Source organism: Lactuca serriola, chromosome 8 (genome assembly GCF_051521515.1).
Source record: "Lactuca serriola cultivar US96UC23 chromosome 8, Lser_US96UC23_V15, whole genome shotgun sequence".
Lineage (NCBI taxonomy): Eukaryota > Viridiplantae > Streptophyta > Magnoliopsida > Asterales > Asteraceae > Lactuca > Lactuca serriola.
The window spans coordinates 4,987,553-5,002,913 of NC_136415.1; the positions used below are offsets into that span (position 1 = coordinate 4,987,553).

At 33.1% G+C, this 15,361-nt stretch overlaps 1 protein-coding gene and 1 long non-coding RNA gene across 2 annotated transcripts; both read right to left on the minus strand.

Annotated features, from left to right (window-relative positions):
* Positions 1 to 2,196: 2,196 nt before the first annotated feature.
* LOC145065468 (uncharacterized) lies at positions 2,197 to 4,028 on the minus strand. The gene is made up of 3 exons (XR_013688434.1): positions 3,834 to 4,028; positions 2,366 to 2,412; positions 2,197 to 2,291 (listed from the first exon to the last, which is right to left on the minus strand). It is a non-coding gene; the product is annotated as an uncharacterized LOC145065468 (long non-coding RNA).
* Positions 4,029 to 11,911: 7,883 nt separating this feature from the next.
* On the minus strand, positions 11,912 to 14,265 carry LOC145069169 (putative serine/threonine-protein kinase PBL22). Its single transcript, XM_079016124.1, has 3 exons — positions 13,132 to 14,265; positions 12,387 to 12,832; positions 11,912 to 12,288 (listed from the first exon to the last, which is right to left on the minus strand). Exons 1-3 carry the CDS (start codon positions 14,138 to 14,140, stop codon positions 12,088 to 12,090), a joined length of 1,656 nt encoding a protein of 551 aa, XP_078872250.1. The 5' UTR covers positions 14,141 to 14,265; the 3' UTR covers positions 11,912 to 12,087.
* Positions 14,266 to 15,361: the final 1,096 nt, after the last annotated feature.

A 15,361-nucleotide genomic window follows, 5' to 3' on the forward strand; every position in this document is an offset into this window, starting at 1 on the left:
TGGAGTACTTGATTCCCGTTAATTGCAGGTTCCATTCCATAATTATGGCTTATAGTTATGGGTATCGTCTCTTTTATGCAGGATGGAGATATAATAAATATCGATGTTACAGTCTACTTAAATGTAAGATAGCATTTTTTTTATTTAAAAATCTGATGAATATTGTGAAGTTTTTTTTAATGTAAGTGTAAAATGACCATTTAGTCTCATCCATAAAGTTTACTTAGGGGATGTGTCTTATTTACTTAATGAGCTTAATGAGTTAAGCACTTAATCTGGAGAGCTATACCTAGTTGTTTCTTTTTGACTTATTGGGTTAAGCCAAAAAATCTGGTTTAATGTATTTAGAGTTTAAGATATTAACCATTTAGTTATTTTCTATTCTTCTTTTTTACTCTCAACTCTTGTCAATAAAATTGATGATTACTAGAATTGATGAATATTTACTAAAACCTAACCATATATTTTTATAAAAAGTTTTTATTTTTGAAACTTTGATTTATTTTTTATAAAGGAAATGAGAAGCTTGGTAGCATGATTGAAGGCCAAACATTTACTATTTATAATTAAGTGATTGCTTCGCATGAAAAAAAGACTAACAAAAAATTATTAGAATTCAGAAAAGTATGTTGTTATTTTGTGCATAACCAATTCTTACACTTAGAACAACAAATTTTGTTAAATGGGAAGATAATTAGACTACCTTAACAAAGGATGGCGGTCCTGCAACTCAATTTGAGCACATTATTTTGATCACAAAAACTGGTGCAGAAATTAACAAAATGTTGAAGCTTTTTACATAATTTTGCACATAATAACATAAAAACCCAAAGAAAGGTTTCAGTACTTGTTTATTTTAATGCTTTTATATTAATATAGTGACTAATTACAAAAGTTATAGCATTGTACTTTGAAAATACATTGTTGTAATTGTTATCTTTTACTTTTAGTTATCCAAATTATAGCAATGTACTTTCAAAGTACAATGTTATAATTAGGAGTCTATCATTTGGCAATGTACCTTCAAACAAGTCATTCGAAATTTAATGTTTATAATTAGGTTTGTCACTAAAATCTCAACCCTTTCAAACAATCTGAATATTATTTCTTATTTTTTATTAATATACATATATTTGAATTTTGTTATTTATGTTTTATACTACGTCATTTACTATCTATTATTGTTAATTTAAGTAATCAGCCTCGTACATTACACAGGTTTTAACCTAGTATATATATAGGGTATGATTCAGATAATGACACTTTTTTTGTGAGGACTCGTGAAGACACCTTAAAAAAATTGAAAAAAAAAAATACAAAATCATAAAATCGAGCATAGTATTATATCGGAGAAAAAAAATGGAAAAAAAAATTAGATCATTAAAATTGAATGATAGGTCATAAAAAACGAATCATGGATCATAAAAATGACCCATGCTTTAATTTTAATGATCCAAAAAAAATTCTAATTTTTTTCACTCCGATATAGTACTATGCTCGATTTTATGATTTGTATTTTTTATTTATTTATTTTTCAATTTTTTTAAGGCATCCTCACAAATCTTCACCGAAAAAAGAGTCTTCACCCGATTCTATATATATATATATATATATATATATATATATATATATATATATATATATATATATATATATATATATATATATATATATATGCTTAAGTTATTATATTCTAGCTATTTATTGTATGGATGTAGGATTGATTGTGAACCAATCATTTTAATTATTTTAAAAAAATGATTAATACCTATTATTGAATTAATATAACTGAAAAATATCATCTAATTTTATTATAAGGGTATTTTAGTCAATTAACATAAATTAAAAAAGGAAAATTACAGATTTTAAGGAATAATTAATTCTCTTAACTTTAAAAAATCTCATTTTTCTTGATAATAATTATATTAATTCAAACATTTTAAAAGATTATGTTTATGATTATCTTGAGAAAAACATTTTATTCTTACAGAATACAATAAACAAATATTATCAAAATTAATAATTACAAATTTTATATGAAACAGAATTACATTAATTTTAAAGAATACGACTAATAAGTGCTAAGAATTACATCTATTCTTAAATAATAAAACTTAGTATGGTTAAAAATAAAATAAACCATCAAATCTAATAAAATCACTAATTTTTTCTTAAAGAATAATATTGTTAGTAATCGTTTTAAACATTCTGGTAGAATAATTTCTGCTAGAATATACTCTCATTTTCCTTGTTTTTTTTTTTTTTCACATTAATGTCAGCTTCTTCAAAACCTAAATCCACAAAGAAAACATAATAAACTTTCAAATATTAAATTTTTTATCATATATGTGAAACCAAGCATTACCTTGTCCTTTGCTTCATTATCAATATCCGTGATTTCATCATCTGCTTCTATCATTATATAACAATAGTATCAGTTAATAGTATGTGTATTAAGCATACGAGAATGACACTTCTATAGAAAAAATTAATGATTTTCATATGTATATTATATTTAAATGATGATATATATGGTAAATAAGACATGTTTTTCAAAAGTAGTTGGTCTATTTTTTCATTGGCAACTACATATGATCTATCCACTCTAAGGTTAATTGCATGATATCTAAAACAGATTTGACACTTTAGTACATAGGCATCTAACAACTACATATGATCTATCATCTCTATGATTAATTTTCCTGTATCTCAAAACACAAGCCTTATATCCCTTACAAAAGATGTTACAAAAAATAGGAGGTGATAAAACCATTTTGTCTCTTACTAGTTTCATTTCCAAATAGATTGTAAGTTACGAAAACATAATAAGACTTATCACAGAGAGTGAAAGGTAGAAGACAAATATTAAACGGTTCGAGTAGTTAGACAATAAGATCAAGAAATGGTAATAGAAATACATAAACTTTACTATAATCTATAACTAAAAGAATATACAACCAAAAGCCCACAACCAATTCATGGAAATTGGGATATACTATTAATAAATGTTAATTAGCAACCTCAACCTGTGAACATAAAGATGAAATGGATTGAAAAAAAAAAAAATTAAATTAAATTAAGAAATCAAAAAGATTGTCAATAAGCTTGCTAACTTGGCAATTGAATGCAACTGTGAACTTACACCCCGTTCCCGAGTCTCATTTAACGGGGGAAGTGGAGAGAAAGGGAGGGAATCGGAGAGAAAAAATATACCATCGTGTTCCCGAGTTTTTTTTTGGAATGATTTAGGAATAAAAGAAAGGAAATCGGAGTAAAATCTTCCCTCCTAATCTTCCTCCCAAATTGGAGAGATTTGGAGAGAAAAGAATCAATGATAAGGATAACAACACACGGTTAAATAATCATATCCTTTCCTTTCCTGCGGACTCGGGAACACGAAAAAGTTAATCATTTCTTTCCCCTCCCTTTCTTTTCTCTCCATATCTTCCTTCCTTTTCTTTTCTTTCGTTTAATGAAACTCAATTAAACTCGGGAACAAGGCGTTAAAGTTGAATTTGATTGAAAAAAAAAACAATTTTTTGTTTTTAAATTAAAATATCAAAATGATTGTCATAAGAACAAACCCACGTTTAACAAGGAAAACTTTTTTAGACCTATATAACTTCGTGTTACTTTATCTTGGTAAATGTTTAATAACTTCGTGTTACTTTATCTTGGTAAATCTATAAACATGTTATTATCTTTTGACGAAATATTATACTAATTTATATTAGGATATGCTCATCATTTATAACATTTGTCTAATTGGTGCCTATAAATTTTTATATAGATTAGGACAATACATAATTTATATCTATATGACCATCGCTTACCTCATGCGGCAATTCAAACAAGGGAGCAACATTGTCGATCATGTGATTATCCACACAGCAATTGTCGATTAATTGATTTCACAAGCACACACCAATGGGTTTGTATGAGAGAGTGTCAGTTGTGTTTATAACAGGGGGTAAATCTAGGCTTAAAATGAGTCAATTACTTTGGCATGATAATGGAGATGACGGTGGTTGTTGTATAGGAGTCGGCCGTATTACGGTATTAGGGTTTGAAGATAATTCATGGCATTTATGGGAAATTAATTCAATATTTTATGGAGTAATTAAATATTTATTTAAATAACAAAATTAACTAATAGGTTTTTTTTTTTTTTTTTTGAACCGGCAAACGAGAAATACATATATAAAGAAAAAAGCGAAGCACACCTAGCAAGGAGCTAGGAGTAAAAGTACAAAACAAGAGAAGAGCACAAAAACTAAATAAAAGTTACAATGATTTGAACGGGAGGATATTCCAATCCATCCAGTTTAAGCCTCTTTTACAATTTTATCCTTATTTAAGGTTTTGAAATGATTGACCTACATAGTCTTTATGATTTACGGGCTTTGATATTAGCATTTACTAAATTAATAAAGTTAAAGTCTTCAAGTTATATTGTCATGTTTAATATCCCTTCACCGTTTTAACTTATAAATTTATGATAAAATCAATCAAATCATTTTGGAATGAATTTTCAATCTCAACCATTAGAAAACTCATATTCACACAATTCCCCATTGAAGTTTCACAATGCTCAAAAAACACGAAAATTGTCATTTACAAAACCCTCATACATGTTGATATATACCAATACCAACATGTACCAATCAAATTTATTGGTAGTCAAACAAATTGGTATCAATTATACTTAGTACGGTATTGATAGAAATTTTTTTGTACCAACTATTACAATGAAAAAATTAATTTGTAACTACTAAATCCAGCCCCATATCATACCATCCTTCCATACTTTTTTTAGTTTTCATTAGAATTAATTTCTATTTCTAGATACTCAATTTATGAATATCTTTATTTGGATTTTTACTGATTCGAATGACATTGATTTAGGTTAACAAGATACTTTGGGCTGCTTGAAGTAGCTACTTTGTCACCAACACAAATGATCGAAAATTAAATGATTCTTATTTGCGGAACTGAAGAAAAAAAGTTTAATGGGCTGCCCAAAATTAACTATCATGGGCGATATACAACTTAAAACATTTTTTTGGGCTGCTATGAATGGACAAACATAGGTTCAAAATCCAATTAGGTAAGTTGTAATTGGACATATTTGCTAAGACACTGAACAAAAAGACTCGTCTTAAAGTGGTCTAAAGTCTTAGATCGGTCCCAAAAGAAACCAAGATAGAAGCCACTGAAATGAGATCGAACCGGCTGCAGACTATCCGGACAGTTCAAAAAAAGAATGGACCGTTCCGAGATTCGCCCAAAAAAACCTTATTTTTCCCAGATCGTCGCGGGGTCCCAAAAAATACCAAAAGTGAAACTTTCTATGCATATAACTTTTGTGTTAATTACATACTTTTAATCACATTACCCAACTTATTCTATTCTTTCTTTTATTAAAGAAAAAACTTTATAAATGGTCCCTATGATATCCCGAAATTCGAAGTTTAGTCTCTAAGTATAAAAAACTCACGGTCACTGTGGGGTCGGGGGTAAAATGAGGCTTGACTATTTACCCCGCAAAACACTCAGTCGGAATCTGATATCTATTGTTAGGGTAAAATGACTATTTTACCCATGACCAAGTCCAAGTCAAAGTCAAAGTCAACTTCTAGTTATCCGGGTGTCCTTGAATTGAGGCTTGGCTGTGGCTAAGACCAAAAAGGACAGGTTCAAAAAAACAGAGAACCATCTTGAGACCAACCCGAGACCGATTGGGGGACCGCCAATGTGCAATTCTATATTTGTTGTGTTTTTTATTTGGCCTAAAATCCTATATAGAATGTCACTAAACTTAAACTAGTAAAATGTCCCATGACCGATTTGGAATAAATTAAAGGAAAAGTAACTGAAAGACATCATATTTTTCAATTTTGTTTGGTGTTGACCATTTCACTGGAACCCTTTTGGTTTCGGATTGTCATACTAAATCGTAAAATGGTGACCATCTCGCATGATGACGTAGCACGAAAGTAACTATGTTATTAATTTTTTATTTTGATACTCCATAAATTTTTTTTATCAAATCAAACATCTTTCATACGTCTACATGCACCGGTAGAGCTACATTACAAAACTGGCAGTGGAAACACATTTGCGGTGTATTTATGGTGTTATTTGAAGAGTTGTTTGCTATTTGGAATAGGATTTTGGTATTGCTCGCCAATTGTTCGACAAAATTCTTAACTTAACCAATAGGGTAGTATAAAATCACTAAAACGATATCATATATGAAGGTTCATATCCCACCTCCAATTCTAGACTTTAAATCGAAGATTTGCTTGCTACTTTAAATAGGAAAACTTAACACCAAATATTTCTTCAAATGAGTTTAAGGAACCACAATCAAGTATGAAATTTTTCAAGGGAATGTAATCAAGTTTAATTGAAGAAGATGTACTCTATTAGATTTCAAGCCAACATTGGTTTTCCTTCTCGATGGAATGCAATCAAGTATGTACGTTTTCAAGGAAATCAAGAGGAAGTTGAAAGTGAAAAAATCATGTTGCCTTTTCGAGTCTTAAACCAATGACGGGATAGTGGAAAAAAAATATGTCACAATATTATATAATATAATGAGGATTTGGATAGAAGTGCATCAACATTGTATAATTAGAGCTTAAGTCAAGTAGCCATTTACTACGAGGAAAAAGGTCATTACCGGCGACAAAAGTCGCCGGTAATACTAATAGCGGCGACGCGTCGCTGGTACTGAGTCGTCGCTACTGCCTCGTCGCTATTAATCAGTTTGTCGCTGCTAATGATAAAAATCGCCGCTATTGACTCTGTCGCCGCTAATGAGTATTGTCGCCGCTAATAAGCTGGTCGCCGGTAAAAGTGTCGCCGGTAATAACTTCTGTCGTCGGTAATTTTTTTTCAATTTTTTAATTTTTTTAATTAATGATTTTGGTTGCCGGTGATAATATCACAGGTAAAAGTATCGTCGGTAATAAGAATATTCGATTAAATATCAAAACCAATAGTGTTGACGCTAATTACAAAACAAACATCCTATTAAATATCAAACATAATAGTGTCAATGCAAATTACAAACAAACATCCAAATACAATAAAATATCAAAAGTCATAATATCCGAGTAGCAAAACAACAAAATTTTTACAATCTACCAAGTAGCAAAACGTGACAACATATGCAAATAAAACTCATCCTTACATACCATCATCGTCGTTCCCATCGTTTCCTTGATTATTTTGGGATTGAAAAAACGAATAAAGTTCATCTCTACATGTCGGGTCGGCGAGCATTGCACGAAGATTTTCCAACTACATAATTAATAACAATATATATAAACTTATAAGTTAGATCGTCAAACATAAACAAAAACTATCAAAATACATTGTTATTTTTAAACTAAGATAGAAAACTAAAGTACATTGCTATTTCTTGCACTTGGGACAAAAACCAAATTACCAAACTTTTTAGCAAATAATCACCACAAAACCAAAACTACCAAATCAACATGCATTTTACAATGCTAAAGTAAATTGTTATTTTTAAACAAAGATAGAAAACCAAAGTACAATGCTATTTCTTGCACTTGGGACAAAAACTCAATTACCAAACTTTTTAGCAAATAATCACCACAAAACCAAAACTACCAATTCAACATGCATTTTACAATGCTAAAGTAGATTGCTATTTTTAAACTAAGATAGAAAACCAAAGTACATTGCTATATTTTGCACTTGGGACAAAAAACAAATTACCAAACTTTTTGGCAAAAAATCACCACAAAACCAAAACTACCAAATCAAGATACATTTTACGTTGCTAAAGTAGATTGCTATTTTACTTGTGATGGTTGTGATGGTGGTTGTGATGGTTGCGAAGGCTGTGGAATCGTCGGGAGACCAGAAGGTTTGCGGTCAATGCCTCTAATGTGGCCACATCGATCTCCTAATACTTTCTCGAACGTAGCTCTTTCTTGAGCGGGCGTTAACTCACTTTCACCTTGAGTTTGTTCTAACAGCTCTTCACTAACCAATTTTGTAACTCCCAAAAGTGAGTAACAATTAAGTATAAATAAACATTTAAATATATGATAAAATTATAATTAAATACTTACATATTGTTGTTCCGATTCAGCAGTAACAAATACACAATTCTTATCGGTATGAGCTTTGCGAAATGTTTCCACCCTCTTAAGGTTCTATTTAACTTTAAAAATTAAATTATATTTTAAATAAATAATTACATGTATCGTACGGTACCTTATTATAGCAAGTACTGCTATACGAGCTCGAACCCCCACGATTCACATTTGTTTGCTTTTCACGGATTTTTTGTTCCTTTCTGAAGCAATTATGTGTTCGTCAGTTTGAAAATACTCAACTCTCTTCGCCCAGTTATCAACAAGCATACCATTCGGAGGATTAGCCAATGCTCTCGGGATATCTTCATACCCTTCGGCCATCTTGAAATATTCTTTTGCGTCGGCTTTACGCTCTCGATAACCTTTTAACAAGGTTGCTTGAAAACTCTCTGTCAATAGATTAGCTTGTACATCCTAGTACATTTGATTCAGATCAAACTTTTTCTACAAAAAAAAAATAATAATAAAATAAAATAATAACCAAGTAAAAAACAATTATAGTTAAACCTATAAAATATATTTAAATAAATAATTACCGTTAAATGTTGTAATACAGTGTCCTTTATATTAGGGGAAACTCTTTTCCAACTCCATTTGTCAAAAGGGACCATCTGTCACATTGTTTTTCCAACTTCTCAGGAAAACATGTCTCCCGCCTCTCCTACGGGATTAAATGTGATATCCCTATCATATTGCATGCCAATTGGTTTCCCCTGGTTCTGTAAGATTGTTTTTTCAAGCTTTATATTTTTAGCTTTTCCTCGAACTTTCCTTCGAGCACGTTCCTCAACTACAAATGCAATTAAAAATTATTAGAAACGATATTTAATTTATGATAATTGAACAAAAATAGTAAATAAAAATTCATGATAAGACTTACCGTCCTGCTCGTGTTGGCCAGGACCTCTACCACCTGAGAAAGGTGGGTCCTCAGCTCCGTCTCCCCCATGTCCACGACCCATGACATCAACCATGGTAAACATAAACAAAAGCCACACTCTCATCATTTCCTGAAAATTTATAAGATATACAAATACAATTTTTATTACAGATACACATTACATAGAAATAAACATTTAGATAGGAATAAACATTTCTATTTAAACTAGAAATCCAAATAAAGTTCATATTACAAACACATATTACAAATACACATTACATAAGAACTATTCTAATCAGAATCTTCCTCATATCCTTCAGTGTCTTCTTCGGTATCATAATCAGAATCGGTGTCATTGTAATCAGTCTCGCAATCAGAAACATCATTGACTCTACCAGTTGGCGGAGGAACTTCAGATGCACTTTCTACATCAACAATGACTCTAGGAATGTTTTGAAAGTACATGCTGAAATCGATAAAAAGTGGAGCATCGGATGAAGAGATATTTTGATGTACATCGACATCGTCTATATTTTCGTGTGAGACACTGTCAACATTTTGAACAAGGTCATCGTTCGATGGTAGATCCCAAATACTTCGATGATTAACATGCTCGACAACACACCGATGGTTATTGTTTGGCTCTCTGATGTAGAACACTTGTTTGGCTTGTGACGCATATATGAGTTGATCATCTTTGTATGCTTCGCGTCGTGTGTCGATACTGGGGAAACTATCACTAGAAATAACTCTTGTTCGAGTATCAAACCACTTGCAACGAAATAGTACAGTTGAATAATCATGTGTATACCTCAACTCTATAATCTCTTCTAACTGGCCATAATATTTCTCGCCTTTCTCACCCACTGCTAAAACCCCAGAGTTTTGTGTTGTATGTTGTGTGTCACGACTAAGTACCATAAACCTAACACCATTGACTATGCATGCGGTGTAAGAATAGGCATTCATTTGTGGGCCCATTGCAAGAGCCAACAACTCTTTGTGGAATTCTGGAGATTTTTCTCTTTTCATTTGATGAACCTAACAATTATAAATTAATATGTATTATGTATTCGTTAGATCAATGAAACAAATTTGTTTATTAATTTATATTACCTTTTCACGAAACCAATTACGAAATTCTCTCTTTTCATCACTTTGGGGATGCTCAGATTTGAATTTCCTATGTTGATGACCAAAAGATATAGATTTAAAAAGATAAAATAAAAAATTAAGAATGAAAGTTAGAGACAAGATTAATTACTTGATATACTGTTTGACTTCTTCACAGCTATTCAATACAAACCATTCCATGTTATGCATTTCCGTTAAATTAAGAGTTTTGATTTGAGTTGTGCTGGTCGGTCGACATTTAGATTCAAACATCCAAAACTTTGTTTTTTCAATGACAACATCTACATTTCTTTCCGGATGATTCTTTACATCTCGAAGGTACATCGAACAAAATGATAAAGCTTCTTCAGCAACATAACCCTCAGCTATAGAACATTCTGGCTTCACCTTGTTTCTGACATAGTTTTTTAGTTTTTTCATATACCTCTCGAAGGGAAACATCCATCTCATACAAACTGGGCCTCCAGCAATTGCTTCATCAGGTAAATGCAAAAGTAAATTAACCATAATGTCAAAAAACACTGGAGGATAAATCAATTCTAACTTGCACAAGATTGCAATAATGTCTACTTTTGCTTTCCTCATATCCTCCACCTTCAATGTTCTGGAACAAAGTTGCTTGAAAAACGTACAAAGGTCTACAATAGGTGTATAAGTATCTTTGTCTAATAACCCTCTTACTCCAATCGGTATCAAACGTTGCATAAGAATGTGGTGGTCATGCGATTTCAACCCAATAATGTTAGTATTGGTATCGTACTGATGTTAGAACCAAACTCATCCGGCAGTTTAACCTCTTTTATAAATTGACAAAAGAGTTGTCGAATAGATTTCGTGAAAGAGTATCTTGCCTGGGGTCTATGAAACTTGTCACCATTTTTTTGCAACCATTCATTTCTCCGAATGTTTAGAATTCTCAAGTCCTCTCGTGCATTTGATGTGTCTTTGCTTTTATCGTTCATTAGGAGAGTACCTAACAAACTCTCGTCCACATTTTTCTGGACATGCATGACATCTATGCTTAATTTCTTGTAGTGTGGATGTAAAAAGAAGATAAGGAGTAGAACTGTAGAAGATGATGAAGAATAACATAGGAATGTTGTTGAATTACTTGATATGCTCTTTAGCCCTCAAATGAGGCTTTCAATAGTCTTGCAAACATTAAAAAATAATAATAATAATAATAATAATAATAATAATAATAATAATAATGAGAGCCCCAACCTAAAACACCAATTTACAGTCCACCACAACAATGTTACGTAGGTTTTACAGTTTAGTGGTTACAAAAAGTGGGAGGTGGGGAGAGGGTGATTATGGATGGTGGGAAGTGGGGTGAGGGGTGGTCACCGATCATAGGTGAGGGAGGGTTGGTTACTGGTCGTGTCAGGTGGGGAAGGGGGAGGAATGGGTTTGATAATAGTACGTATAATGGAAGTTGAAACCACAAATAAAAGTTATGGTAATCATAAATAATGAAAGTTCATGGGAGACGGAGGGAGAGGGTGGTTATCGATTGCGGGAGGTGGGGGGGGTGGATAGTTGCTGATCGTGGGAGGTGTGGGTTATCATCCATTTCTCTTTAATGCATAATATAACTATACAAAGTGCTTATTATATGTATCTTTTAAAATTTAAGATTTAACGAATATGCTTTACCATATAGTTCTTGAAGTAACCTTCAACGGGTGACCGCAACTCACTTGCATACGATCGATCGACTTGGTAATCTTAATTAGTAGGAATACAAAAGCAAACGTGACAAAGATAACTTAATGCCGCAATGTCAGCCTTTGAGATTTTGCTCAAGTAAGAATGCCAAAGTTCAGTAGCACATTCAATTTTCGATGAATGGAACACACAGGAAAATTCACGTACAAGCGAATTAAAGATCCTCACATTATTTTGTTGCATCTATAAACTAACTGAATCTAGCTAGGCAGATGAAGCAACTGCATCAACACGCGTGAGAATAGCTTTATATATAGGGGAAGTGTCACTCTCAACCGTGACCCTTGTATAGCAATCATTCCATGTATAGCTGCTTTCTCGGCCTGCTGATGGTGATTTGTCATAAATCTCATCCCAAACAGCACCATGATCAAAGTGTCCAACCTCATTGATCTCACAATAAGCCTGTCAAGTACATATAATATTCAATTAATTAATTAATTAATACGATTTCATCTGCTTAGATTAAAAGAAGACATAATCTCTGTAGCATATATGCATACCGCGTTGTCCTGGGTGAATCTTTGCCAAGGGATGGACCAAGTAATCATTCGGTCGCATGAAGCATTGTCTGAGTATTTGCCACGATACACTACAGCAGCCTGAGATCCGCTAGGCACTCTTGGGGTTTTTGTGTGCAAATACGCACCCCATTGTCCATTCAGAATGAAAGTTGGGTATGGTGATGGTCCAATATCACCAAACCAATTGCGACTTGCAGCGTATGTTAGAGTTTCTCCTGTTGCATTGTAAAGCATGCAAAGGCACGTAATCCCATTGCCCCACTGTGCCTTGAGGTCTTTCACAAAACGTAGGGCGTTATCATATTTGTTACCCTCGTTCATCATCTTGTAAGCTATCCGTGCCTTGTTTTCACGAGTTGGATTAAGGCGCATTTGCGCCAGTGTTTTGTTCCCGATTGGTTCACCAAATATGTTGCGCGCCTTACCTGATTTGATCCATGGTAGCACCAAATTAAAACCAAGTTTTTTTAAGACACAGAAATTAAGAGGCAATAGTTTTCATGTTTTGATTTTCAACTCTTTAATCATTTTGATGTAATTTAAATTTACAACTTGAAATAAATTATGATAATTAATATTAAACATGATTTGACTTCCCAATTAAAACCATAGAAACACGATGAGTAGTTATGCCATGAAAGCGAATGTGCATAATAGAGAAATAATATGCATTACTAATGAAAAAGTCAACTATGTAGGAAAGGAAATGTATGATCAATGTTACCTAGATATTCTGTTATGGAAGAGGTTTCTTCTTCAGACTCGAACTGAAAAATATCACCCTGAACCATTGAAGAAGAAGTTTGGAAAGCCAACGCAGACTCGAGCAGAGCTACCACTTCAGACATTGAAGGTCGTTTCTTAGGATCATTTTGCAAAGATTTACTTGCGGTGTAGGCAAAACGTTCTAGACATTTCGGCTGAATTTGGCTTACTACCCTTGAATCAACGATTTGATGAAGGGTTTGACTTCTCATGTGTTGTAGGATCCAATCGGCTCGATCAGTCAACTCAGGACTGGGGATGATCTTATCACGCCAGGCAGATGTCCCGCTTAACACTTCCACTAGCACCACCCCAAAGGAGTAGACATCTGCTTTTCTTGAGTATTTGTGTGTCTTAAGGAATTGAGGATCTACATATCCCCACGTACCCCGAATATTAGCTGTATTCACTTCAGACTGCGGTTGGTTTGCAGGTCCTACCTTTGATAATCCTAAATCTGCAATTTTCGCAGCCCAATTATCGTCCAACAAAATGTTGGCGCTCTTCACATCAAGATGAATAATCCTATCCGAGACTCCGGTGCCTGTGTGCAGGTAATCTAGCCCACGCGCAGCCCCAATACATATCTTGACACGTTGCTCCCACGTCAAAGAAGAACCACGATTCATGTACAGATGATCAGCAAGATTTCCTTGAGACATATATTCGTACACCAAGATCATCTCTTGATGCTCGTTACAATACCCCACGAGGTTGACAAGATTGGAGTGCCTGCACTTGGAAAGCATCTGGATCTCCGTTTCGAACTCTCCAATGCCTTGTTTTGATTCTGGGGTCAATCGTTTCACTGCCACAAGAGTCGTCGTCGATCCATCACCAACAGCGCCCTTGTACACAGTTCCGAAACCTCCTTTTCCAACGATTTTAGACTCACTGAAGTTGTCGGTGGCTTTCTGTATTTCATCCAAGGTGAATTGCCGGCAAGGCCTTTCGTGAACTAGGGACATCTTTGGTCTTTGGATGCAAAAGAGTGAAGGCAGCGTTCAATTTTCTTTTTTTAGTGGATGCGTAGCTGGTAATTATGGAAGAGATGTGACAATTAATGTCCGGTAAGTGGTGAGGATTGATCAGGTCCATACGTTGTGGTGCGTACTTATGCTTACCGGCACATGTAAAGGATTGAAGTCAACCCTCATGCATGACCTAGTCGCATAGACGTAAAACCATTGACACTAATTAGTGGTGGTTCGTATTTATTTCAATAAAATCGTGACATGATGACAAAATGCTTTCAAGAGAATAGCTCTTTTTTTCACAAATAATCAATAATTTGGGGCAATTGCCATGCGAAATTCGTGTTTGGTAGGAATTTTATTTTGCTATTGTCCCAAAAAAAATCTAATATACAGTTTAAAATATTGCATATACTTCGAAATCGTTTATATTATCACAAAAAGTATTATAAAAAAAATAATTTTAAAAAAAAGGTCCTTTTTATTGTTGGGAGTGATTTTTGAAAGAAACGTTAATGTAAAAATAAAGATAAAACCTTAAACAGGAGGTCATTTCATAGCAAATTAATAATTTTGCAATTGCCCCGATAGAAGTGAACAAACCGGATCAGTTTTTTTGAAAATCCGAAATATTATTGGATATAAATCATATCCGTAAGATTGTTAATTGTATGCGGGTCCTTCAAAAATAGAAAACTGGATTTTTATCTGGATTTTTTTGGGCCTTAAAACCCGTAAGAATAAGATTTTCTTCACAGAAACGAATACATAGTTCTAACAATAAAAGCCCCAAAATAATCATTTTATACTTTGTATAAATAAAAATGGTAAACTATACCATCTAATGACCCACATCAACCCGTCCCAAAACTCATATGGGATGGGTTCAGTCGCGGTACACTAACGATTCTTAGGCGTGCCATTGATTGAACCATGGACCTCATGTGTAGAATTCCACTCTTCAACCGTTAGGCTCCCAACATATGGGTAAACTTAGTGTAAGTAAATGTTGGTAGTATAGGTTTCAACATACCGTTAAAAACGTTTGCTATTCTCAACTTTTTTTTAAAGTATTCTTGATTCCTAACTCTTTCTTCATAATGGCATCCTAACAAACTTATGCATATATACTAAATCCGTTTAGTGTAATTTGAATTTGTGCAAGATAAACATCAATGAAAAAAAAGGTCCGATGCAAAAGATGTCTTATGTTAT